The 27,699-nt window shown below is 42.7% G+C and overlaps 1 protein-coding gene across 4 annotated transcripts in view; it reads left to right on the forward strand.

Moving 5' to 3' along the window:
* ATP8B4 (ATPase phospholipid transporting 8B4 (putative)) overlaps positions 1 to 27,699 on the forward strand; it is a 327,013-nt gene that overhangs the window by 102,347 nt on the left and 196,967 nt on the right. For all 4 annotated transcript variants that reach the window (XM_077263705.1, XM_077263703.1, XM_077263704.1 and 1 more), the window contains one exon: positions 1,368 to 1,429. In XM_077263705.1, coding sequence (XP_077119820.1) covers positions 1,368 to 1,429 — 62 coding nt within the window. The remainder of the gene's footprint in view (positions 1 to 1,367; positions 1,430 to 27,699) is intronic.

The raw sequence follows: 27,699 nt of genomic DNA on the forward strand, positions 1-27,699 counted from the left end.
CTCCCTGGGACTTCACAATGGGCAGCGGACGCGTTGAAACACTGCGTCCGCTGCCCATGATGTGCTAAAAAACGTCAACGTCCGTTGGTACGTCGTGCCGACGCTTAGCGCATACCGACGGAAGTCTGAAAGAAGCCTAACCGGAAGACCGAGGTTGTGTAGAACTCTGAGGCACAGCAGAAACCGGTAGGACAGCTAGACTACATGTAACCTGTCCGCCATAATACCCAGGAGACACAGTAACACATAGAGTCCGGGTCATGATAGAGACCCTGTAAAAAGGCTCGAGTCACCTGTCATACGGGTTTGTGTCCCACTTCAATAAAGGACAGATATAACCGAGAGGACCTTGCTAAGAAGCCATAGGCAATAAGGAACTACACCACCATGCTAGAAGGAAGGCTTTTAACTCCACCTGGTAAAGCTGAACTCTGAACTCGCTTCCAAGCCGGCCGGACCCTGCCTGTACCTGTGATCTGGTGCCCTGGACTGTGGCTGCCTGTTACTATCAGTAAACCAGGTAAAAAGACTGCATAACTGCGTCCTTCATTCTTAACTGCACTACTCGCCATCTTCCATCTATTCACCGGGAGCCCTAGGGACCTACTTCACCTGTGGGAAGTTATACCATCTGGCTGTCATAACATCACCCCAGAGGACCCCTTTAAGCAGCGTTGGTCATCCCTGACCGAATACCACAGGTGGCGTCACGAACATTTATTATTTTGCAAATCCTTTTAAAGACTATCTCTTTAACATGGGTGCCCAGGGCCACGTACTGGGTCACCGCTGCCGTGACATGTCCCTGTAAGTCCTGGACCCGGTACCGAGAACCCCACGGCCCTGGTGGGCGACTCACTTACATAGCAGCTGCTCCCCTGGCTGATTGACAGGTCGTTTGCTCTGGTACACCGGGGTACATGGCCACTGACCTGTCAATCAGCCATGGGAGCAGCTGCTATGTAAGCGAGTCGCCCACCATGTCACTTCTAGACAAACCTCTAAAATGGGATTTCTCTCTGCGCGAGAAGTGATTCGGGGCCATAGAGGGATCAACAGACTTATCTTTATAAAGGGTTACACAATCTTATTAATAATGGGGGGTTATAGGTTTCCATTGAAATAAATATTTTATTGGATTTTTTTCCACTAAAACTATATATCAACCTGCTCAGCTCCTCCTGCTATGTTAATTCTTCCTGCAGATCAGATTTCTAATCAACATGGCAGGTTCCCTTTCAGCTTATCAGATTTACAATCCATAGTTTCTTGATTTCTAAACAACCTGCAAAGAAGGAAAATGTTTGCTTTTTAAGTAATCACCAGCTTTGATTTTACATGAATCCTTTTCTGTTGAAAATTGACAGTTTCGCCATAAGACCGATAACCAAGTGAACAATCGTCAGTCGCAGGTTCTTCTCGGTGACAGGTAAGAGCTGTCATTCTTCTCTGGTTCCCCTGATGTTTTGTGCTTTTCTTTTTTAATAAAATACTGTTTCTGTGCTGCAGAAATGTTCTAATATTACATAATTGTTAACACAATCCAAGACAATTTGTCAATCCACTTGTCAATTACTTAACAAGTGGATTGCCAAATGCAAATCCTAATATCTGTTTCTGATAATAATCGCTTCCTATGCCTTTTTTACTTTAAGAATATAAAGTAATCCAACATCTTCTAATGAGTGCAGATACTGGGACATATTGGATGCTAATCACACTTTAGCTATGTTTGTTAGTATAATTACAGTCCACCTCTTTTATTTTATTACCTACATATATGTAACTGGAATATGTGCAAAAGGGAACATGTCCGCTTATTCATGCCACCAGAAGCACATGAAGCATGAATCACATACTGGCGTTATTGCAGCCATGTGCAGTTGAAACCAGAAGTTTACATACATTATATAAAAAGACACACATGCATGTCTTTCTCAATATCTGACATGAAATCAGAATAAATCTTTCCCTTTTTTCAGCTCAGTTAGGATTACCATAATTATTAATATTTGCCAAATGCCAGAATAATGAGAGAGTGAATGTTTTAAGGCATTTTTATTACTTACTGCAAAGTCAAAAGTTTACATACTTTCATTAGTATTTGGTACCATTGCCCTTAAACTGAATGACTTGGGTCAAATGTTTGGGATATCCTTCCACAAGCTTCTCACAATACTTGATCAGAATTTGGGCCCGATCCTTCTGACAAAACTGGTGTAACTGATCCAGGTTTGTGGGTCGTCTTGCTCGCACCTGCTTTTTCAGCTTTGCCCATACATTTTCAATAGGATTGAGATCAAGGCTTTGTGCTGACCACTCCAAAACATTGACTTTGTTATCCTTAAGCCACTTTGTTACCATTTTGGCAGTATGCTTCAGGTCATTGTCCATTTGGAAGACCCATTTCTGCTTAAGCTTTAACTTCCTGGCTGATGACTTGAGATGTTGCTTCAGTATTGCTACATAATCTTCTTTTCTCATGATGCCATCTATTTTGTGATGTGCACCAGTCCCTCCTGCAGCAAAACAACCCCACAACATGATGCTGCCACCCCCGTGTTTCACAGTTCGGTTGGTGATCTTAGGCTTTCAGGCTTCTCCCTTTTTCCTCTAAATGTAACGATGGTCATTATGTCCAAAAAGTTAAATTTTCGTTTCATCAGACCATAGGACATGGCTAGTCTACAAAAATTAAGATCTTTGTTCCTGTGTGCATTTACAAACATTATTCTGGCTCTTTTATGTTTCTTTTGGAGTAATGGCTTTTTTCCTGGAAGAGTGACCTTTTAGCCCATGTTGATATAGTACAATACCAGCTTCCGCCATCATCTTCACAAGGACGTTCATCTCTGGAACACAGAACCCGTCTCCTTCTTGAGCGGTATGATGGCTGGACATTCCCATCTTTTTTGCACTTGCGTATAATTGTTGGTACAGATGATCGAGGCACCTTCAGGTATCTTGAAATTGTACCAAAGGATGAGCCAGACTTGTGCAAGTCCACAATTCTCTTCCTGAGATCTTGGCTGATTTCTTTAGAAGTTCCCATGATGCTGCACAAAGAAGCACTGTGTTTCAGGTGTGAATTAAAATACATCTACAGGTGTATCTCTAATTAACTCAGAAGCTTGCAAACACATGACATCATGATATGGACAGTCCAGAATTGTTTAAAGGCATAGTAATCTTAGTGTATGTAAACTTTTGACTATGCAGTAATTAATAAAAATGCCTTAAACATTATCTCTCTCTCTCTCTCTCTCTCATTATTCTGGTATTTGACAAATATTAAAGGGAACCTGTCAGCAGAATTGTATGATTTTAAACAGTATAACGGTGCCAACCTGACACGGTCTGTAGGTTACTGTGAGCAATCATGCTGACTGGTTCCCTTTAATAATTATAATAATCCTAATTGACCTAAAATGGGAAAGGTTTATTCTGATTTCATGTCAGATATTGAGAAAAACATGCATATGTGTCTTTTTATATAGCGTATGTAAACTTCTGGTTTCACCTGTACATATTGAGCTGAAATGCTGCAGCTTTTCAGAGAAAACATACTGTATATGCTCGTGTATAAGTAGAGTTTTTCTGCACATTTTTTGTGTGTGGGAAATGCCCCCCTCGGCTTATACACGAGTCATTGTCCAAGAAAGCCGACTGGGAGGGGGAACGGCGGAGTAGTGGGTCACAGAGGCAGGAGCCTGCGACTGTGGCTAAAGCCTGTGCCCGCTGCTAAAGATAAATGAATATTCACTGCTCTGGCAGTGAATATTCATTTCTCTTATAGCGTGCACAGTTACAGCCGCAGTGGCCGGGCTTTAACAGGTGCCCGCTCATTAAAGTAATGAATCTTCACCTCTCTCCACTCCCGTAGGCGTGGAGTGAATATTCATTACCTTAATGAGCAGAGGACACGTGATCGCTCGGCCGGAAGAGCTGCTGGCCAGAATGAGATGCTGCGAGGGTGCGCAGGGAAGGTAAGTGGGATGTGTTTTTTTTTATTTTTTTTTATCGGAACCATGCATACAAGGACAGGGATGGGAGCCATGCATACAGGGGTAGGGGATAAGTAGCCATGCACACAAGGACGGGGATAACGAGCCATGCATACAGGGATGGGGAGCCATGCATACAAGGATGGGGACGGGGAGCCATGCATACCAGGACAAGGATGGGGAGCCATGCATACAAGGACAGAGATGGAGAGCCATGAATACCAGGATAGGGATGGGGAGCCATGCATACCAGGACAGGGATGTGGGGACAATGCATACCCGGCTTAACTCAAGTTAATAAGTTTTCCCAGTTTTCGTGGCAAAATTAGGTGCCTCAGCTTATACTTAGGTCGACTTATACACGAGTATATACGATACTTTGAAAGCCGGCCATGGACTATGAATCTCAGAAGACTAGAGTAAGGTTGGTCCCCAGCTGCTTCTCTCTGCCTAGATATTTTTGAATGACAGATCTCTCCCTGTGTGTGTGCATAGGCGCAGAAATCTGTCAGGTGAGGTGAAGCCGCTGAATGGCCTTGGACTAGATATTCACAATGCCTAACCCCCGGCTGCTTTTTCATAGTATGTTTTCTCTGAAACGTTGCAACATTTCTGAATGATGCATAACCTGGCTGCAGCCCTGTACTTTCCACTGATGTCTTCACAGGCTGCCCTGTCCTGTACAGCAAGGAAAACTGACATATGCCAACTCAGAGGATGCTTTAAAAAGTTTTCTTTTATTATTAATCTTCAGAAGTTCATTGCTCCTTTTCTTCCATGTTTCTTGGTTGCCAATGCTCTCATGATTGACAGACAAAACAGCCTTGCAAATCGCTTCGTTCAGACCAGCAGTGCAGCCATGCCGTTGAACTGAACTAAGTACTTTTCCAATGAGCAGTATGAGCAAGCGCTAAAGTATATTGCCTGCCAGCAGCATCCACTCCTTGCTTAGGTAACCAGCCACTCTGAGACAAGAGGGTTGCTGGTAACCTAGGTAATGAGCTGTAAACTATAAAATTAAAAATTCCTCCATTCCTAAGAATGGAAAAGATTTTTAATAATCATTGAACTGCAAAGTTACTTTTATTTACAAGCACTTTGCAATTTTATACAATTTAAAAGGAACCTGTCATGCCAGAAAGTGCTATTAAACGGCAGATATGGGACTAGTCTGTGGGTTAATGGCGTAAAGCCGTGTGTCCGCCACACTAAAAACGTGTGGCTATGTGGAGGAAATTAACTTAAACTTTATTTCTCCCAGCAGCCTCCGGCTTTCAGTCATTGAGGTACGGCTTCAGTCACCGCTCGGTACATAGTGAGTGGTGGCTGTAACCACGACCCGGCACTGTCTGACACGTCTCAGCACTGATGCACAGGTGAGCTGGCTGTCAGTCAGTGCTGCTGACAGTGTACTGAAGCCACATCACTATGACTGAAAGCCAGAGGCTTCTGGGAGGAATAAAGTTAATTTTCTGTTGGTAGTTGGGCTGTTAGTGAGGCGGCCGCATGGCTTTAGTAGACTATTAACCCCTTAATCCCATATGATGTACTATCCCGTCAAGGTGACCTGGGACTTAATTCCCAGTGACGGGATAGTATGTCATATGCGACTATCGCAGCTGACATCCGGCACTATGTGCAAGGAGCGGTCACGGCACATCAACCCCCGGCACACTGCGATCAAACATGATCGCAGTGTTCCGGTGGTATAGGGAAGCATCGCGCAGGGAGGGGGCTCCCTGCGGACTTCCCTGAGACCCTCGGAGCAACGCGATCACAGGGTCTTTTACCTCCTCTCCCTGCAGGCCCCGGATCCAAAATGGCTGCGGGGCTGCATCCGGGTCCTGCAGGGAGAGAGCAGGCGCTGGTAAGCCTGCAGCGCTGTAAGTCAGATCGCTGATCTGGCAGAGTGCTCTGCAAACTGTCAGATCAGCGATCTGTGATGTCCCCCCTGGGACAAAGTAAAAAGGTAAAAAAAAAAATTTCCACACGTGTAAAAAAATAAAGAAGAAAAAAATATATTTTTCCCCTAAATACATTTCTTTATCTAAATAAAAAAAAAAAGCAATAAAAGTACACATATTTAGTATCGCCGCGTCCGTAATGTCCCGACCTATAAAACTGTCCCACTAGTTAACCCCTTCAGAGAACACCGTAAAAAAACAAACAAAAAAAAAATGGCAAAAAACAACGCTTTATTATCATACTGCCGAACAAAAAGTGGAATAACATGCGATCAAAAAGACGGATATAAATAACCATGGTATCGCTGAAAACGTCATCTTGTCCCGCTAAATATGAGCCGCCAAACAGCATCATCAGCGAAAAAATAAAAAAGTTATAGTCCTCAGAATAAAGCGATGCCAAAATAATTATTTTTTCTATAAAATAGTTTTTATCGTATAAAAGCGCCAAAACATAAAAAAATGATATGAGGTATCGCTGTAATCGTACTGACCCGAAGAATAAAACTGCTTTATCAATTTTACCAAACGTGGAACGGTATAAACGCCCCCCCAAAAGAAATTCATGAATAGCTGTTTTTTTGTCATTCTGCCTCACAAAAATCGGAATAAAAAGCGATCAAAAAATGTCACATGCCCGAAAATGTTACCAATAAAAACGTCAACTCGTCCCGCAAAAAACAAGACCTCACATGACTCTGTGGACCAAAATATGGAAATGTATAGGTCTCAAAATGTGGAGACGCAAAAACTTTTTTCCTATAAAAAGCGTCTTTTAGTGTGTGACAGCTGCCAATCATAAAAATACGCTATAAAAAACGCTATAAAAATAAATCAAACCCCCCTTCATCACCCCCTTAGTTAGGGAAAAATAATAAAATTAAAAAAATGTATTTATTTCCATTTTCCCGTTAGGGTTAGGGTTGGGGCTAGGGTTGGGGCTAAAGTTAGGGTTAGGGTTGGGGCTAAACTTAGGGTTAGGGTTGGGGTTAAAGATAGGGTTAGGGTTTGGATTACATTTACAGTTGGGATTAGGGTTGGGATTAGAGTTAGGGGTGTGTTAGGGGTGTGGTTAGGGTTACCGTTGGGATTAGGGTTAGGGGCGTGTTTGGATTAGGGTTTCAGTTAGAATTGGGGAGTTTCCACTGTTTAGGCACATCAGGGGCTCTCCAAACGCGACATGGCGTACGATCTCAATTCCAGCCAATTCTGCGTTGAAAAAGTAAAACAGTGCTCCTTCCCTTCCGAGCTCTCCCGTGCGCCCAAACAGGGGTTTACCCCAACATATGGGGTATCAGCGTACTCGGGACAAATTGGACAACAACTTTTGGGGTCCAAGTTCTCTTGTTACCCTTGGGAAAATTAAAATTTGGGGGGCTAAAAATCATTTTTGTGGGAAAAAAAGGATTTTTTTTTTTTTCACGGCTCTGCGTTGTAAACTGTAGTGAAACACTTGGGGGTTCAAAGTTCTCACAACACATCTAGATAAGTTCCTTGGGAGGTCTAGTTTCCAATATGGGGTCATTTATGGGGGTTTCTACTGTTTGGGTACATCAGGTGCTCTGCAAATGCAACGTGACGCCTGCGACCAATCCATCTAAGTCTGCATTCCAAATGGCGCTCCTTCCCTTCCGAGCTCTGCCATGCGCCCAAACAGTGGTTCCCCCCCACATATGGGGTATCGGCGTACTCAGGACAAATTGGACAACAACTTTTGGGTTCCAATTCCAACTGTTACCCTTGGGAAAATACAAAACTGGGAGCCAAAAAATAATTTTTGTGCAATTTTTTTTTTCACGGCTCTGCGTTATAAACTGTAGTGAAACACTTGGAGGTTCAAAGTTCTCACGACACATCTAGATAAGTTCCTTGGGAGGTCTAGTTTCCAATATGGGGTCACTTATTGGGGTTTCTACTGTTTGGGTACATTAGGGGCTCTGCAAATGCAACGTGACGCCTGCAGACCAATCCATCTAAGTCTGCATTCCAAATGGCGCTCCTTCCCTTCCGAGCTCTGCTATGCGCCCAAACGGTGGTTCCCCCCACATATGGGGTATCAGCGTACTCCAGACAAATTGGACAACAACTTTTGGGGTCCAATTTATCCTGTTACCCTTGTGAAAATACAAAACTGGGGGCTAAAAAATCATTTTTCAGAAAAAAATAATAATAATTGTTATTTCCACGGCTCTGCGTTATAAACTGTAGTGAAACACTTGGGGGTTCAAAGCTCTCAAAACGCATCTAGATAAGGTCTACTTTCCAAAATGGTGTCACTTGTGGGGGGTTTAATGTTTAGGCACATCAAGGGCTCTGCAAACGCGACATGGTGTCCAATCTCAATTCCAGTCAATTTTGCATTGAAAAGTCAAATGGCGCTCCTTCCCTTCCGAGCTCTACCATGCGCCCAAACAGTGGTTTACACCCACATATGGGGTATCAGCATACTCAGGACAAATTGCACAACAACTTTTGGGATCCAATTTCTTCTCTTACCCTTGGGAAAATAAAAAAATTGGGGGCGAAAAGATCATTTTTGTGAAAAAATATGATTTTTTATTTTTACGGCTCTGCATTATAAACTTCTGTGAAGCACTTGGTGGGTCAAAGTGCTCAACACACATCTAGATAAAGTCCTTAGGGGTCTACTTTCAAAAATTCAAACGGCACTCCTTCCCTTCCGAGCTCTGCCATGCGCCCAAACAGTGGTTTACCCCCACATATTGGGTATCGGCGTACTCAGGACAAATTGTACAACAACGTTTGAGGTCTATTTTCTTCTGTTACCGTTGGTAAAATAAAACAAATTGGAGCTTAAATAAATTTTGTGTGGAAAAAAAGTTAAATGTTCATTTTTATTTAAACATTCCAAAAATTCCTGTGAAACACATGAAGGGTTAATAAACTTCTTGAATGTGGTTTTGAGCACCTTGAGGGGTGCAGTTTTTAGAATGGTGTCACACTTGGGTATTTTCTGTCATATAGACCCCTCAAAATGACTTCAAATGAGATGATGTGGTCCCTAATAAAAATGTGTTGTAAAAATGAGAAATTGCTGGTCAACTTTTAACCCTTATAACTCCCTAACAAAAAAAATTTTGCTTCCAAAATTATGCTGATGTAAAGTAGACATGTGGGAAATGTTACCTATTAAGTATTTTGTGTGACATATCTCTGTGATTTAAGGGCATAAAAATTCAAAGTTGGAAAATTGTGAAACTTTCAAAATTTTCGCCAAATTTCCATTTTTTCTCACAAATAAATGCACGTTATATCTTAGAAATGTTACCACTATCATGAAGTACAATATGTCACGAGAAAACAATATCAGAATCGCCAAGATCCATTGAAGCGTTCCAGAGCTATAACCTCATTAAGGGACAGAGGTCAGAATTGTAAAAATTGGCCCGGTCATTAACGTGCAAACCACCCTCGGGGCTTAAGGGGTTAACATGCAGATTTACCCCATATCTGCCGTTTGATAGCGTTTTTTGACATGACAGGCTCCCTTTGAGATCTGTAGACAACCACTTTAAGGACTCTTTCAACATCCTTGGCACATGTTCAGCATATGCTTCAGGAGTTTTTTTCCCAAAGCAATGTGAATGCACCCTGAAAGTCACAGACTGTACTTTTATTTTGGATAATTTTCTTTTAAATAAAAGTAAATTAATCTGAAAATCACTTTAATAACCTAATAAATCATTTTTGTCCTTGTGATTCCAAATTACTGGTATGCATAATCCTGTTCGTTCTCATTCTCGTGCATTCCATGGAAGTTCAGGATGTACTGTTATAAAGATACATAAAAGAAAACTTTGCTCCCAGCTTTGACTTCCTTTGAATGTGGCTTACAAGAACAACATGTCACCTGTGCTCCGCAGTTGTCCCACACGTGTATTTATCTAGAGTAAAAGCGTCTACCTCCAGCTGTCAGCGGGTTCTGCAGTCGGCACTGCATGTTCTAAAGTAACTGTTCACTCGCTGTGCGCCATTTAATGCTAGCTCATAATGAAATAAATCAGGATTGAGAAACACAGTTAATAGTATCAAGAAGCTGTTCTCACTTCCAGGCTAACAGATTGGTGGTTCCAGTTTGGGAGATGTCCCAATCCCATTCTTTGTTTTCCTGCGATGGTTATACTGACTGATACTGAATGATGGTTATATTGATCTACTGAGATGAAGATGCCAGCAGAGTAGCTGTGAGGAATTTTTAGTTCCCTATGTGTTTCCTGTTCTATTATATTTGGCTATTTAAGGGGAGTTTTTCAGTCCCCCAAAGGCTACGTAAACCACTGATATGAATATGTAGGGGATTTTGTCTCTTTAAAAATGTTACCTGTAATATAGCTTTTAGTGGTTTAGTTGTCCTAAAAAACGTATGCAGATGACTCGGCCTCAGTGCACCCTTTGGTATACGGCCAATGGCACAGAGCACAGTTGCGCCCCCCCCAATTAATTTTCATACTGAGCACTGTGGTATGTTGATGAGCAGCTTTCACGCAAATACTGCCTGAACTCCATCAGTGACACTACATTAGCCCGGCTGAGCTAGGGGGCGATGTGCTCTTCCATCCCGTACCGAGGGGCAGTTGCAGGTAGGAGCCAGTGAGGACAGCTGGCAATAAACCTATGTGAGCGCGGCTACAGAGTCTGTGCAGAGCCGCTGATTGTGTTCAGTGCTGTCAATAAGACAAACTGCTCAGTATGCAAACTGAGGGGGTGCAACTGTGCACTGACAACGTGGCCACACCTAGGGTCGTCCATCAAAGCCGTAGCATCTCCTTACTAAATACATCTTTTCCAGATAAATCTTTTTTAATACCCACTATGCTACTAAAATCTACACTATTTTATCTACACAGTCCAATATATATTCTTTTTAGAGAATATAACCTCAAAAGATTAAGATAAATACACAACCCAAAACATCATTATTTTCAGGAGAAAGAGGGTCCATTCAGAGAAAGTTTTTTTTTTTTTTTAAAAATAACAAATATTTGATTTTCAATAATTCATCAGTATTAAAAATTCAAGCAGGTATACCAACAGTGACAAGTTCAAGCAAAAAATATAGAGAGAGAGACTGGCTTCATTTTTAACTCCAAAAAGGGATCTTCAAACTGGGCAAACTATTGCAATGTGTATGGGTCTCAAAAATAATCCCTATATAATGCATGTGCTAAGCAATAGAAGATTTATAATGCCGAGTAAAAACCTATTGGAGAAGAAGAGGACATTGCCGCTGAAGCGAAAACTGGCTAGAGTATTTAGAAGTGTACTTCCGTAGAATGCCGCTAAGCTTCCAAGGCCAGAGAAGCTTGATCAAATGTCACCACCCCTGACATTTACTATGTTCTGTAAAGTCTGTCTTGGTTTTAAAGAGTAACAGTCATTTTAATTTTTATGTTATAAATCAATCGAACAATATACAATAGTGACAATACGATGGTTTGTAATATAATTTCTTTTTTCTCTTTCTGGATTGATCAATCATTTTCAAAATTCTTAATTCCCATGTCAAATCTTTATTCAGCGAAGACGGATTTTTCACTACTGAGATAAATAGATTCTATGTACCGAGGTGGGGGTAGGAAGGAGGAGCTAGAGGCAGAGCCCCTCTCTCCTGTTATCTCCCCTCTGCATAGAATCTCAGTAATGACAAATCCAGCTTCACTGAATATAGAATTTACCCAAGAATTGAGAATATTGATAATGGCTGATCAATTCTGGCAGAGAAAGAAGCAGATTTCTCCCATAAGATAAATTACAAAGTTGCTTATTTTTATATGCGCTATTGATTTATGAAATAAAAACTTAAAACAACGGTTACTGTTTTGATTACCTGGAAACTGCCCGGCAAACAGTGAAATCTGGAAAGTTTCTCAGTTCTATTACTGTATAATCATCTAATTGCAATATACACAGCTCATCCGCACATTCACTATATATTTATTTTCCTTCTGGGCTCCTTTGCACAGAAATTAAAACTCTTCTGATCTCACAGTCCCCCAGTTAGTGGCTTTCCCATGATTTAAAGCACAAGTCCTTTGATTCTTAGTCCGTTTTCTGGTGGCTAAAGTCCCCCATCTTTGGTGTACCGATGGCAAGTGGGAAGTCGTTCTTCTGTGCCAGACTCCTCCTTCCAGGAACCAAGTGCACAGTCTTAGTTGTTTCTTAGAAGTACAGTTCTGAGGCAGCTGCTGTAAGGTATTTTCCAAGTATTTCTGAACTTTCACAGACCTTTTAATTTCCATGGAATCTGTAATCAATGGGCTTATCCATAATGCCTCTACAAATTCTTTGATTTAGTATATTGAGTCGTTCATTAACCTTATATAAATAAGTGCAAATATATTGACTAATATAAATGTCCTTTTTAATTGCAACCATAACACTGAAGTGAACTCTCCAAGAACCTCGGCAGATTGAGCTTGATGAACTTTCCTGAACCAGATGTCTTGTACCATAATTATGACTTTTGCTTGTTTCCAGTTGATTCCCTTTCATATCTCAGATATGTATTAAAATGTCCAATTAGAACCAGAAACACAACGAGCTCCAGGATGCCCACCACTGACCTAGTGTTCGCCTTTGGAGTCTTCGGATACTATTCACATCTGGCATTCTTGTTTATCAAATCTTTCTTGGCTTCGTGTTTTAGTAACTTTTTTTGCAGATGGATTTTGTGTTCTTTCTTTCCCCTTTTTGTTTTTCAAATCACACTTTTAATAAGGGTGAGATACATTGCTTTATATAGCACCTGACGTCTTTCCTGCAACTTCAAATAACATTGGATTTAAAACATTTTCTTTTTGGTGTTTAAAAAAAAAATGCTAAAAGTAATCATCACATTGTGAAACAGACTGCAGGACAGCAAATGAAAGCCTTGGGAAACTGCAGAGATTTTTTATGTATTTTGGTCTGTCTTTGCTCACCATCTGTCTCCGGGATTTATTAGAAAAATCATATAAAAAAAGGGAGGTATAAATATCTTCTAAAAGTCCGACTCAGATGAGGCTAGCGTACGTTCAATGTCTTCATTGATTCAGCCACAATTCCATCAGGTTTTGGTTTCTTTTGACAGCCAGAATCCTGACAGATACCTTTTACAGTAAGTCAGTTAGATCCTTTTCATGTTTTGGTTTTAATCCCTTGAAAACAGATCTATCAGAAGGCTTCATGGTGACGTGAACGTACGCTCCATGGATCTCTGAGGATTATTTTTACCCTATCAGTTGGGGCTCATGAAGTGTACCAACATGTCATACTGGGGTGTTATTTTTCTCCTCAGCCCAGAAAAAAATTAAAGGGAACCTGTCAGCAGGATTGTGCACAGTAACCTACAGACAGTGTCAGGTCGGCGCCATTATACAGATTACAATGATACCTTGGCTGATGAAATCCGTCTTGTGGTTGTTGTGTAATCTGTATTTTCAGTGGTACTCTGCTCAGATATTCATCTGTATGGCTTATGACAGGTCATTGATCCTTCAGTGACCTGCCCCCTATTTTACATAATGCATATAATTTTGTTAGCTTAGAATTTTTTTTTTTAACTTTATCAAAATGTCGGCGGCACATGCGCCGTAGCATCTATCACTTGTCCATAGATGGTGCTGCACAAAGCGCTGGCGCCATTTTACTGCAGCCAATTTTTTTCCTCCAGTGAAATTGTAATGGTGCATGCGCAGTAGCATCTATCACTTGTTGATAGATGGTGCTGGTCAAGCGCCTCCAGCAGTGCCATTTTGTTGAAGGAAAATTTTTTAGGCTGCAGCAAAATGGTGCTGGCCGCGGCGCTTGCACATTAGCATTTCGGCACCATTTTGGTGAAGTTAAATTTTTTTTTTCTCTAATCCAACAAAATTCTATGTAGTATGTAAAATAGGAGGCAGGTGACTGAGGCATCAGTGACCTGTCATAAGCTCTGATGTCATCCCAGTGCTGTCTCAGAGTCTGGCCATGGAGAAGATGGAGAAATTACTTTCTCCATCTCCTAGACACCTGTGCTATCGCAGGGACTATCCCCACTGATCTCCTAAATACACAATCTAATATGGTACGGTACATCCCATACACTTTCATGATCTCTATCTCATTATCCATTTATTTCTGAAAACTGGGCACTATTAGACTGCGTTTTTCTGCATTATCATATAGTCTGTAATTTACGTTGAGTCTCTTCATATGACCATTACTGTATATATTATGTATATACTTCTGTTGTTTATTTGTTATTTTGTTTTCTGTTTTTTTGAATATCACTTTCAACTGTTGTAGTCACTGAGGAAGGTCAAACATGACCGAAATGTTTAAGCGTACTACAATATATCATCACGTCATTAAGTTGAGTGTAAGGTTTCTTTCTCACTTAGTTTACTGACACAGTGTACTTATATGTAGAATACAGCAGTGCTCGGAAAGCTGCCCCCCACCACAACCACAGCTCTGTATCTAGATTGTCACTTGACAGTGAGCTTCTAATCACAGGAGGGGATGTGGTCGGTCTAGCAGGTCCATGAGCTGTTGTTCAGCAGTGATAATATCCTGGTAATAAAAGCTTAATTGTAAGTAAACCGCACATAGCATAAGTGATACATGCCGTAACTAAATTCAGTATTTCAACCCCTGCATCATTCTGTCCTCAGATTACATGGCAAAAACCTGCTGACGGATTCCCTTTAATTGGTTAAAGTGAAGTGCATTTGTTGTGAGATAAACATATTCTGTTAGAGCAAAAACTTAATTGATAAAAAATTAATATTGGGTGAAGCGAACATCAGTTCCAGACCGCTGTCTTCTACTAGTGTAGCTCTTATTGTAATCAGTCAGATATACCCAGCTAATTATTTAGCTGATCTAAAAACTGACTGTCTAGGTCAATGAATGCAGCCGAATAAATATCTGGAGACCATATGGGCTGGAAACTTTCTCAAAATTTAAAAACAACATTCTTTGCCAAAATGAAATCGAAAGGTCCATTTATTACATACATGTTGCACAGAGCCAATAGTGTGTGTGTGTGTGCACTTTATGATAAAAAATACATACACCATGAAAAGTTTTTCTGTTTATTAATAATGGTGACCATGACTAACAGAGATATAGCTTGTGCTGAAAATGTGTTACCTGGCAAGTTGTACAGATTATCCAGAAGATATCTTGTCAATGAAATACAGTGCTGAGACTGAGACTGTAGAGTTGAGCCTTGGGATCATAAATCACTATGGCTGGTTCCGTATTGTACAGTGATAATTTTATTTCTATAGCGCCAACAAATTCCGAAGCAGTTTACAATTAAAAGGGTTTTCCTACAAACCAAAATTCATTTTAATTAATAGATCTTGGAATAATAATCAGTTCCACAATTGGATGTGTTTCAATAAAATGTTCCTGTGCGGAGATAATCATATAAATGTGCCCCTGCTGTGTACTGTGTAATGGCTGTGTCTGACTGTACAGGAGCATGGTCTGATCATACCACAGCTCCAGGGCACAGGAGGAAGCAAAAGAGTATACAGATATTACAGCACGGGATCACAGCTGATTCTTTCTTTGAAGTACACTTTTGTTCTTAGGAAAATGCCTTTAAGCTCGGCCATGTACAGACAATAAAGATAAGACAAAGTAACACATAGTTCAACAGTTGTAAAAGTGAAGACCTTGTTCAATGCGATCAATTGCAGGTGTCAGCTCTATATGAGAGCTGAAACCCTGCAGCAAGCTCACGATCAGTATTTAACCCCTGTGATGCCACTGTCAATAGTGACCGCGACATCGCAGCTCCCTCTGTGCTCCCAGCGGCATTAACATAACTGCGATCACGGGGTCATCCAGGGACGGTTGCCTGACATCTCATGCGGGCTGCAGGTGGGGGGAGGGGTCTTCATGTGGTGCTCTGATTAGCTAGTCATAATGAAGACTGCTAACTGGTGACTGATCCTTCCCTGAGCTGCCCCCTAGTCTACATAATGAATATCTGTACATACTGGAGAAAAGAAAACCCTTCTGCAGGCAGGGGCCAGTTGTGGCCCCTTCGCTGCAGCATAATCTCATGTTAATGTGTAGGTAATACAGGTGGTTGAGCTTTTCCTGAGTTTAATTAAAAAAATCAATTTTTAAAATGGCTCCCGCTGCTGCTGCACAGTAGCAGTTATCGGTGTATATAGCTGTGATCCGATAGCTGCTACAGTGCAGGAGCCTCCGGCGCCATCTTGGAGGAGGAAATTGCAGTATTCCAGATGAGAGCGAATGAGCGTGACTGAGAGCTTTTGTCGTTTTAAACATGAGAGAAGGTTGGGTTTTGGAGATGTTTTTAAAGGAAATGTCCAGTCCAATTTGATAAGTCTGCTGTCACCTGTGTGACTGCAAACTAATGAATCCCCCCAGTGCACGCACTGTGCACAGCTGGTATTGGCCAGATTCAGACAAACCCTTTTTAAGATGCAGGTGACGTGAGCGAGTGAGCAATTGTATATAGGGAGTAAATGAAAGTTCTGTGCCAAAATAGTGAGCCTGCTGTTAGGGAGTTATAGTTGAGCCACCCAAGTCAACTGCAATATCCAGTATAGAGAAGTTAGTAGACAAAGGAAACACAAGAAGTTCAGTTTTCGAAAGATTGTTTCAGATAAAGGGAGGTCACGATGTTAGAGACAGCGGACAGACAGTTCCTGGTATTTTGTATAAAGGTTGGGGTGATGTCAGGGGAAGTGGTGTGTAATTGGGTGCATATGAATAATGCTGGAAACCAAATCTGCTGATGGTTTGTCCAATAGGGGCAGTGTATAGGGACAAGGGAGGGGGCCTAGGACTGAATCCTGAGGATCCCCAACCGTAAAGGTACCTTCACACTAAGCGACTTTACAACGAGAACGACAACGATCCGTGACGTTGCAGCGTCCTGGATAGCGATCTCGTTGTGTTTGACACGCAGCAGCGATCTGGATCCTGCTGTGATATCGCTGGTCGTTGCTGAAAGTTCAGAACTTTATTTGGTCGTCAGATCGGCGTGTATCGTCGTGTTTGACAGCAAAAGCAACGATGCCAGCAATGTTTTACAATGGTAACCAGGGTAAATATCAGGTTACTAAGCGCAGGGCCGCGCTTAGTAACCCGATGTTTACCCTGGTTACCATTGTAAAAGTAAAAAAAAAAACACTACATACTCACCCTCTGATGTCTGTCACGTCCCCCGGCGTCCGCGCTGCTGCTCAGAGCTTCCTGCACTGAATGTGTCAGTGCCGGCCAGAAAGCAAAGCACAGCGGTGACGTCACCGCTCTGCTGTTAGGGCCGGCGCTCACACAGTGCAGGGAAGCGGACGCCGGGGGACGCGAGTGTAAGTATATAGTGTTTGTTTTTTAACATTTAACACTGGTAACCAGGGTAAACATCGGGTTACTAAGCGCGGCCCTGCGCTTAGCAACCCGATGTTTACCCTGGTTACCCGGGGACTTTGGCATCGTTGGTCGCTGGAGAGCGGTCTGTGTGACAGCTCTCCAGCGACCAAACAGCGACGCTGCAGCGATCAGCATCGTTGTCGATATCGCTGCAGCGTCGTTTAGTGTGAAGGTACCTTAAGGGGAACAGGAAGGGAAGAAGGGCCAGCAAAAGATACAGTGAAGGAGCCATCAAAGATGTCGGAAGAGAACCAGGAGAGAATGGTGCTTTTGACACCGATAGAGTAGAGCACAGTGAGGAGGAGCTGGTGACCCACAGTGTCAAATACAGCAGAGCGATCCAGGAGAAATCAGCAGGGGTAGTGACCGTTAGATTTGGCTGTCAATAGAGCATTAGCACTTAGTGCGGTCAGTTTCAGTAGAGTGTAAAGAGCTGAAACTGGATTGTAAAGGGTGAAGAAGATAGTGATCTGAGTGATAGCGGATTAAAGAGAGTGGACCAAGCGATCCAGGACTTTAGAGATGAAGGGAAGATTAGAGACAGGTGTATAGTTAGCAGTGCAGTTCTGGTCAAGGGATGTGTTTTTTTTTTTTTTTTTTAAATAAAGGGGTTATGACTACGTGTTTGAATGAAGAGAGAAAGACTCCAGAAACAAATAGAATAAATATTTTAGTTAGGTGAGCAATGACAGCCGGGGAGACGGACTGAAAGAGATGTAATGGGGAATAGGGTCACTGGTGCAGGTTGTAGGGTGAGAAGAAGCGAAGGATGACGTCTTCCGTAAAAGGTGGAAAGTGAGCTTGAGATGCGGGAGGGAGGGGATCCATGCTTTGAGTGGATTGTGTGAAATTGTCCTGACATGTATGGTGATTTTTGTTTGTTTGATTTTTTTTATTGTTGCGTTTTCTCTACAAAATAATGGGCAAGATCATCAGTGCTGAGGTTGATGATGGGGGCCTGTACTTTAAAGCTTAGGAGGGAGTGAAGAGCTGCGAATAGTTGTTTTGTAATGTCAGCTATTGATGTGATGAGGGTGGTGAAGGAGATTTGTTTGGTCGGATGGCGAGCAGAGTTTTGAGCATGATCTTGTAATGGATGAAGTCTTCTGCTGCAAGTGATTTTCTCCACTGACGTTCTGCACACCTTGAGCAACGCTGAAGAGAACGTATTTGCAGCATGTTCCAGGGTTGTTGTAGTTTGTGCTGGTTCCTTCTGTGTGTAGCAGATGCTGCTTCATCCAGAGCACTCCGCATTGTCACATGATAATACATTGCAGAGTCGGAACAGGAGACGAAGGAGAACTGAGCTAAAAAGGACTTTAGATGGTTCATAATCATAAGCCATTGGGTATCGATGGCATGTAGATCTGTGGTAAGTGGGGGAGTCCTGAGCAGTGAGATTGTTCTTGACAGAGAAGGAAGAAGGTTGTGGTCAGAAATGGGAGAGGGGTGTTAGTAAAGTCATATGCTGAGCAGAGCTGGAAGTTTCTTCTGTCTCTTCATGAAATCCCAGACAGACTCTATGTTGAGATCAAGTCTTTTGGACCTCTCTCTCAAGGTCTTCTTGTTCTTCTGTAAGCTTAAAATAGTTCTAAATGACATTGGCTGTATGTTTGGGGTTGTTGTCCTGCTTCAGAATAAATTTGGAGCTTGTTTGACACCTCACTGATGGTATTGCATGATAGATAAATATCTGCCTGTATTTCTCAGAATTGAGGACACCATTAAATGACCAACAATGAGGACAGTAGATCATTGGTCAGCCAAGGAAATATGATGCAGCAGATGAAACACTCACCATTTAAAAATCAAAAGATTTACGGCAGTGCTATCAACTCATAACTGGCAGAAACCAGTGAGACCCAAGTAGAGCCATCTGTTCTGTTAGAATAGAGTGTTACTGATGAGCAAGAATAAGTAAACTGATAGTGTGTAATATATATATATATATATATATATATATATATATATATATATATATATGTACACATATACGGTGTGCTGCCTCCAATTTTTCTGGATATATATATATACATATATATATATATATATATATATATATATATACAGTCATACTCAGTTTCTTCCTGAAAACGCCAAACATAAAAAAGGGGGTGGACAAAAGTATTGGCGCCGTTTGAAAAATCATGTGATGCTTCTCTAATTTGTGTAATTAACAGCACCTGTAACTTACCTGTGGCACCTAACAGGTGTTGGCAATAACTAAATCACACTTGCAGCCAGTTGACATGGATTAAAGTTGACACAACCTCTGTCCTGTGTCCTTGTGTGTACCACATTGAGCATAGAGAAAAGAAAGAAGACCAAAGAACTGTCTGAGAATTTGAGAAACCAAATTGTGAGGAATCATGAGCAATCTCAAGGCTACAAGTCCATCTCCAAAGACCTGAATGTTCCTGTGTCTACCGTGCGCAGTGTCATCAAGAAGTGTAAAGCCCATGGCACTGTGGCTAACCTCCCTAGATGTGGACGGAAAAGAAAAATTGACAAGAGATTTCAATGCAAGATTGTGCAGATGTTGGATAAAGAACCTCGACTAACATCCAAACAAGTTCAAGCTGCCCTGCAGTCCGAGGGTACAACAGTGTCAACCCATACTATCCGTCGGCGTTTGAATGAAAAGGGACTGTATGGTAGGAGACCCAGGAAGACCCCACTTCTTACCCTGAGACATAAAAAAGCCAGGCTGGAGTTTGCCAAAACTTATCTGAAAAAGTCTAAAACGTTTTGGAAGAATGTTCTCTGGTCAGATGAGACAAAAGTAGAGCTTTTTGGGCAAAGGCATCAACATAGAGTTTACAGGAGAAAAAAAGAGGCATTCAAAGAAAAGAACACTGTCCCTACAGTCAAACATGGCAGAGGTTCCCTGATGTTTTGGGGTTGCTTTGCTGCCTCTGGCATCGGACTGATTGACCGTGTGCATGGCATTATGAAGTCTGAAGACTACCAACAAATTTTGCAGCATAATGTAGGGCCCAGTGTGAGAAAGCTGGGTCTCCCTCAGAGGTCATGGGTCTTCCAGCAGGACAATAACCCAAAACACACTTCAAAAACACTAGAAAATGGTTTGAGAGAAAGCACTGGAGACTTCTAAGGTGGCCAGCAATGAGTCCAGACCTGAATCCCATAGAACACCTGTGGAGAGATCTAAAAATGGCAGTTTGGAGAAGGCACCCTTCAAATATCAGGGACCTGGAGCAGTTTGCCAAACAAGAATGGTCTAAAATTCCAGCAGAGCATTGTAAGAAACTCATTGATGGTTACCGGAAGCGGTTGGTCGCAGTTATTTTGGCTAAAGGTTGTGCAACCAAGTATTAGGCTGAGGGTGCCAATACTTTTGTCTAGCCCATTTTTGGAGTTTTGTGTGAAACGATCAATGTTTTGCTTTTTGCTTCATTCTCTTTTGTGTTTTTTCATTTAACCCCTTAGTGACAGAGCCAATTTGGTACTTAATGACCGAGCCAATTTTTACAATTCTGACCAGTGTCACTTTATGAGGTTATAACTCTGGAACGCTTTATCGGATCCCGCTGATTCTGAGATTGTTTTTTCGTGACATGTTGTACTTCAAGTTAGTGGTAACATTTCTTCGATATTACTTGCGATTATTTATGAAAAAAATGGAAATATGGCGAAAAATTTTAAAATTTTGCAATTTTCAAACTTTGTATTTTTATGCCCTTAAATCAGAGAGATATGTCACAAAAAATAGTTAATAAATAACATTTCTCACATGTCTACTTTACATCAGCACAATTTTGGAAACAATTTTTTTTTTTTGTTAGGGAGTTATAAGGGTTAAAAGTTGACCAGCAATTTCTCATTTTTACAACACCATGTTTTTTTTAGGGACCACATCACCTTTGAAGTGATTTTGAGGGGTCTATATGATAGAAAATAACCAAGTGTGACACCATTCTAAAAACTGCACCCCTCAAGCTGCTCAAAACTACATTCAAGAAGTTTATTAACCCTTTACGTACTTCACAGGAACTAAAACAATGTGGAAGAAAAAAATGAACATTTTACTTTTTTTTGCAAACATTTTACTTCAGAACCATTTTTTTTAATTTTCACAAGTGTAAAAACAGAAATTTAACCACAAATTTTGTTGTGCAATTTTTCCTGAGTACACCGATACCCCATATGTGGAGGTAAACCACTGTTTGGGCGCACCGCAGAGCTTGGAAGTGAAGGAGCACCGTTTGACTGTTTCAATGCAGAATTGGCTGGAATTGAGATCGGACGCCATGTCGCGTTTGGAGAGCCCCTAATGTGCCTAAACAGTGGAAACCCCCCACAAGTGACACCATTTTGGAAACTAGACCCCCCAAGGAACTTATCTAGATGTGTGGTGAGCACTTTGAACCCCCAAGTGCTTCACAGAAGTTTATAACGTAGAGCCGTGAAAATAAAAAATCGCATTTGTTTTCACAAAAATGATTTTTTCGCCCACAAATTCTTATTTTCACAAGGGTAACAGGAGAAATTAGACCACAAAAGTTGATGTGCAATTTCTCCTGAGTACGTCGATACCCCATATGTGGAGGTAAACCACTGTTTGGGCGCACCGCAGAGCTTGGAAGTGAAGGAGCACCGTTTGACTTTTTCAATGTAGAATTGGCTGGAATTGAGATCGGACGCCATGTCACGTTTGGAGAGCCGCTGATGTGCCTAAACAGTAGAGACCCCCCACATATGACACCATTTTGGAAACTAGACCCCTTAAGGAACTTATCTAGATGTGTGGTGAGCACTTTAAACCCCCAAGTGCTTCACAGAAGTTTATAACGTAGAGCCGTGAAAATAAAAAAATCGCATTTTTTCTACAAAAATGATCTTTTTGCCTCCAAATTTTTATTTTACCAAGGGTAACAGGAGAAAATGGACCCCAGAAGCTGTTGTACAATTTGTCTTGAGTACGCCGACACCCCATATGTGGGGGTAAACCACTGTTTGGGCGCATGGCTGAGCTCGGAAGCAAAGGAGCGCCATTTGACTTTTCAATGCAAAATTGACTGGAATTGAGATCGGACGCCATGTCGCGTTTGGAGAGCCCCTGATGTGCCTAAACAGCAGAAACCCCCCAAAAGTGACCCCATTTTGGAAACTAGACCCCCCATGGAACTTATCTAGATGTGTAGTGAGAACTTTGAATTCCCAAGTGCATCACAGAAGTTTATAATGCAGAGTCGTGAAAATAAAAAATATATATTTTTTAACAATAAAGATTTTTTAGCCCCCAAGTTTTTATTTTCACAAGGGTAACAAGAGAAATTGGACCCCAAAAGTTGTTGTCCAATTTGTCCTGAGTATGCTGGTACCCCATATGTGGGGGTAAACCACTGTTTGGGCGCACGGCAGAGCTCGGAAGGGAAGGGGCGCCATTTTGGAATGCAGACTTTGATAGAATTGTCTGCGGGCGTTATGTTGCGTTTGCAGACCCCTAATGTACCTAAACAGTAGAAACCCCCACAAGTGACCAAATTTTGGAAACTAGACCCCCTAAGGAACTTATCTAGATATGTGGTGAGAACTTTGAAAGCTCAAGTGCTTCACAGAAATTTATAATGCAGAGTAGTGAAAATAAAAAAATATATTTTTTTCCAACAAAAAAGATTTTTAGCCCCCAAGTTTTTATTTTCACAAGGGTAACAGGAGAAATTGGACCCCAAAAGTTGTTGTCCAATTTATCCCGAGTACGCTGATGCCCCATATGTGGGGGTAAACCACTGTTTGGGCGCACGGCAGAGCTCAGAAGGGAGGGAGTACCATTTGACTTTTTTAGCGCAAAATTGGCTGTCGTGTTTGGAGACCCCCTGATGTACCTAAACAGTGGAAACCCCCCAATTCTAACTCCAACCCTAACCCCAACACAGCCCTAACCCTAATCTCAACCCGATCCATAATCCTAATCACAACCCTAACGATAATCACAACCCTAACCCCAAAACAGCCCTAATCTCAACCCTAACCATAACCCTAATCAAAACCCTAAATCCAACACACCCCTAACCCTAATCCCAACCCTAACCCTAATCCCAACCCTAATCCCAAACGTAACACTAATCCCAACCCTTATCCAAACCCTAACCCTAATCCCAACTCTAACCCTAACTTTAGCCCCAACCCTAACTTTAGCCCCAACCCTAACCATAACTTTAGCCCCCGTCGTCACAAAAAAAGTTCAATGTAACCTTTTTTTTGTACGTCGCGTCCGCCATTTCCGCGGATGCGTGGCCGTAACTCTGCCCCCTCCTCCCCAGGACATAGACTGGGCAGCGGATGCGTTGAAAAACTGCATCCGCTGCCCACGTTGTGCACAATTTTCACAACGTGCGTCGGTACATCGGGCCGACGCATTGCGACCGCCCCGTACCGACGCAAGTGTGAAAGAAGCCTAAGGCTACTTTCACACTAGCGTCGTACTCGGCCCATCGCAGTGTGTCGGGCCGACGTACCGACGCTAGCGTTGTAAGCGCCGCACAACGGGTGCAGCGGATGCTGTTTTTTCAACGCATCCGCTGCCCCATTGTGAGGTGCGGGGAGGCGGGGGCGGAGTTCCGGCCACGCATGTGCGGTCGGAAATGGCGGACACGTCGCACAAAAAAGTTACATGTAGTTTTTTTTGTGTCGACGGTCCGCCGAAGCACGACGCATCCGTCGCACGACGGATGCGACATGTGGCAATCCGTCGCAATGCGTCGCTAATGCAAGCCAATGGAGAAAAAACGCATCCTGCAAGCACTTTTGCAGGATGCGTTTTTTCTCCAACGACGCATTGCGACGGAAGCCAAAAAACGCTAGTGTGAAAGTAGCCTAACCCTAACCCTAGCCCTAACCCTAACCCTAAATTTAGCCCCAACTCTAACCCTAACTCTAACCCTAACTCTAACCCTAACTCTAACCCTAACCCTAACTCTAACCCTAACTCTAACCCTAACCCTAACTCTAACCCTAACTCTAACCCTAACTCTAACCCTAACTCTAACCCTAACTCTAACCCTAACTCTAACCCTAACCCTATCTCTAACCCTAACCCTAACTCTAACCCTAACCCTAATTTTAGCCCCAACTTGTCTTCTCCTGCCGGCCGGCAGATGGCAGCAGATGGCGGGCGCACTGCGCATGCGCCCGCCATGATGAAAAAGCCGGCTGGCAGGAGAAGACAGAAGAGGACCCAGGGACCCCGGGTGAGTATGATAGGGTCCCCGAATCCCCCTATTTCTCTGTCCTCTGATGTGCGATCACATCAGAGGACAGAGAAATAACTGATCGCTTTTTTTTTTTTTTTTTTTTGCGGTCGCCGGTAAACTGTTAATTACCGGCGATCGCAAAGCAGGGGTCGGTGCAAACCGACCCCGATCATGTTCTTTGGGGTCTCGGCTACCCCCGGCAGCCGAGACCCCAAAGAACATCCGGGTGCCGGGCGGCGGGCGCACTGCGCATGCGCCCGCCATTTTTTCCCGGAAAAAAGATGGCGGCGCCCATCGGGAGCCACGAGGAGCATCGGGGGAGATAGGTGAGTATTGGGGGGCTATTGGGGGCCATCGGGGACCACATTTCTCTGTCCTCCGATGTGCGATCACATCGGAGGACAGAGAAATTAAACGGCAAATCGCGTTTTTTTTTTTTTTGTTGCGACCGCCGGTAAACGGTTAATTACCGGCGATCGCAACTCGGGGGTCGGTAAAAACCCCCCGAATCATGTTCTCTGGGGCCTCGGCTACCCTCGGCAACCGAGACCCCAGAGAAAATCCGACTCTGGGGGGCGCTATTCACTTTTTCCACAGCGCCGTTAATTAACGGCGCTGTGGATTAAGTACCCTTAGCGGCCGCCGTTAAAAGGCGTATCGGCGGTCGTTAAGGGGTTAAGACAAATTAAATGAAGATAATTACACCAAAGAATTTGTGTTTGCAATCATTTTCAGGAAGAAACTGAGTATTATCTGACAGAATTGCAGGGGTGTCAATACTTTTAGCCATGACTGTATATATACAGTGGGGCAAAAAAGTATTTAGTCAGTCAGCAATAGTGCAAGTTCCACCACTTAAAAAGATGAGAGGCGTCTGTAATTTACATCATAGGTAGACCTCAACTATGGGAGACAAACTGAGAAAAAAAAATCCAGAAAATCACATTGTCTGTTTTTTTTTATCATTTTATGTGCATATTTTGGTGGAAAATAAGTATTTGGTCAGAAACAAACAATCAAGATTTCTGGCTCTCACAGACCTGTAACTTCTTCTTTAAGAGTCTCCTCTTTCCTCCACTCATTACCTGTAGTAATGGCACCTGTTTAAACTTGTTATCAGTATAAAAAGACACCTGTGCACACCCTCAAACAGTCTGACTCCAAACTCCACTATGGTGAAGACCAAAGAGCTGTCAATGGACACCAGAAACAAAATTGTAGCCCTGCACCAGGCTGGGAAGACTGAATTTGCAATAGCCAACCAGCTTGGAGTGAAGAAATCAACAGTGGTAGCAATAATTAGAAAATGGAAGACATTCAAGACCACTGATAATCTCCCTCGATCTGGGGCTCCACGCAAAATCCCACCCCGTGGGGTCAGAATGATCACAAGAACGGTGAGCAAAAATCCCAGAACCACGCGGGGGGACCTAGTGAATGAACTGCAGAGAGCTGGGACCAATGTAACAAGGCCTACCATAAGTAACACACTACGCCACCATGGACTCAGATCCTGCAGTGCCAGACGTGTCCCACTGCTTAAGCCAGTACATGTCCGGGCCCGTCTAAGTTTGCTAGAGAGCATTTGGATGATCCAGAGGAGTTTTGGGAGAATGTCCTATGGTCTGATGAAACCAAACTGGAACTGTTTGGTAGAAACACAACTTGTCGTGTTTGGAGGAAAAAGAATACTGAGTTGCATCCATCAAACACCATACCTACTGTAAAGCATGGTGGTGGAAACATCATGCTTTGGGGCTGTTTCTCTGCAAAGGGGCCAGGACGACTGATCCGGGTACATGAAAGAATGAATGGGGCCATGTATCGTGAGATTTTAAGTGCAAACCTCCTTCCATCAGCAAGGGCATTGAAGATGAAACGTGGCTGGGTCTTTCAACATGACAATGATCCAAAGCACACCGCCAGGGCAACGAAGGAGTGGCTTCGTAAGAAGCATTTCAAGGTCCTGGAGTGGCCTAGCCAGTCTCCAGATCTCAACCCTATAGAAAACCCTTTGGAGGGAGTTGAAAGTCCGTGTTGCCAAGCGAAAAGCCAAAAACATCACTGCTCTAGAGGAGATCTGCATGGAGGAATGGGCCAACATACCAACAACAGTGTGTGGCAACCTTGTGAAGACTTACAGAAAACGTTTGACCTCTGTCATTGCCAACAAAGGATATATTACAAAGTATTGAGATGAAATTTTGTTTCTGACCAAATACTTATTTTCCACCATAATATGCAAATAAAATGATAAAAAAACAGACAATGTGATTTTCTGGATTTTTTTTTCTCAGTTTGTCTCCCATAGTTGAGGTCTACCTATGATGTAAATTACAGACGCCTCTCATCTTTTTAAGTGGTGGAACTTGCACTATTGCTGACTGACTAAATACTTTTTTGCCCCACTGTACATACACACACACACTGCTCAAAAAGATTAAGGGCACACTCAAATAATACATCCTAGATCTGAGTGAATGAAATATTCTCATTGAATACTTTCTTCTGTACAATCAAAATCACACAAAAATCATTAATGGAAATCAAATTTACTAACCACTGGAGGCCTGGATTTGGAACGATGCTCAAAATCAAAGTAGAAAATCTAATTACAGGCTGATCCAACTTCAGTGGTAATGCCTCAAAACAAGGAAATGATGCTCAGTTGTGTGTGTGTGTGTGTGTGTGTGTGTGTGTGTGTGTGTGTGTGTGTGTGTGTGTGGCCTCCACGTGCCTGTAAGACCTCTCTGCAATGCCTGGGCATGGTACTGATGGGGCGGCGGATGGTCTCCTGAGGGATCTCCTTCCAGACCTGGACTAAAGCATCTGCCAACTCCTGGACAGTCTGTGGTGCAACGTGACGTTGGTGAATGGTGCAAGACATGATGTCCCAGATGTGTTCAATCAGATTCAGGTCTGAGGAACAGGTGGGCCAGTCCATAGCTTCAATGCCTTCATCTTGCAGGAACTGCTGACACACACTAGCCACATGAGGTCTGGCATTGTTCTGCATTAGGAGGAACCAGGGCCAACCTCACCAGCATATGGTCTCGCAAGGGGTCTGAGGATCCCATCTCGGTACATCGGGCACTCAGACCATCCTCATGG

This window comes from Ranitomeya variabilis, chromosome 5 (genome assembly GCF_051348905.1).
Source record: "Ranitomeya variabilis isolate aRanVar5 chromosome 5, aRanVar5.hap1, whole genome shotgun sequence".
Taxonomy (NCBI): Eukaryota; Metazoa; Chordata; class Amphibia; order Anura; family Dendrobatidae; genus Ranitomeya; species Ranitomeya variabilis.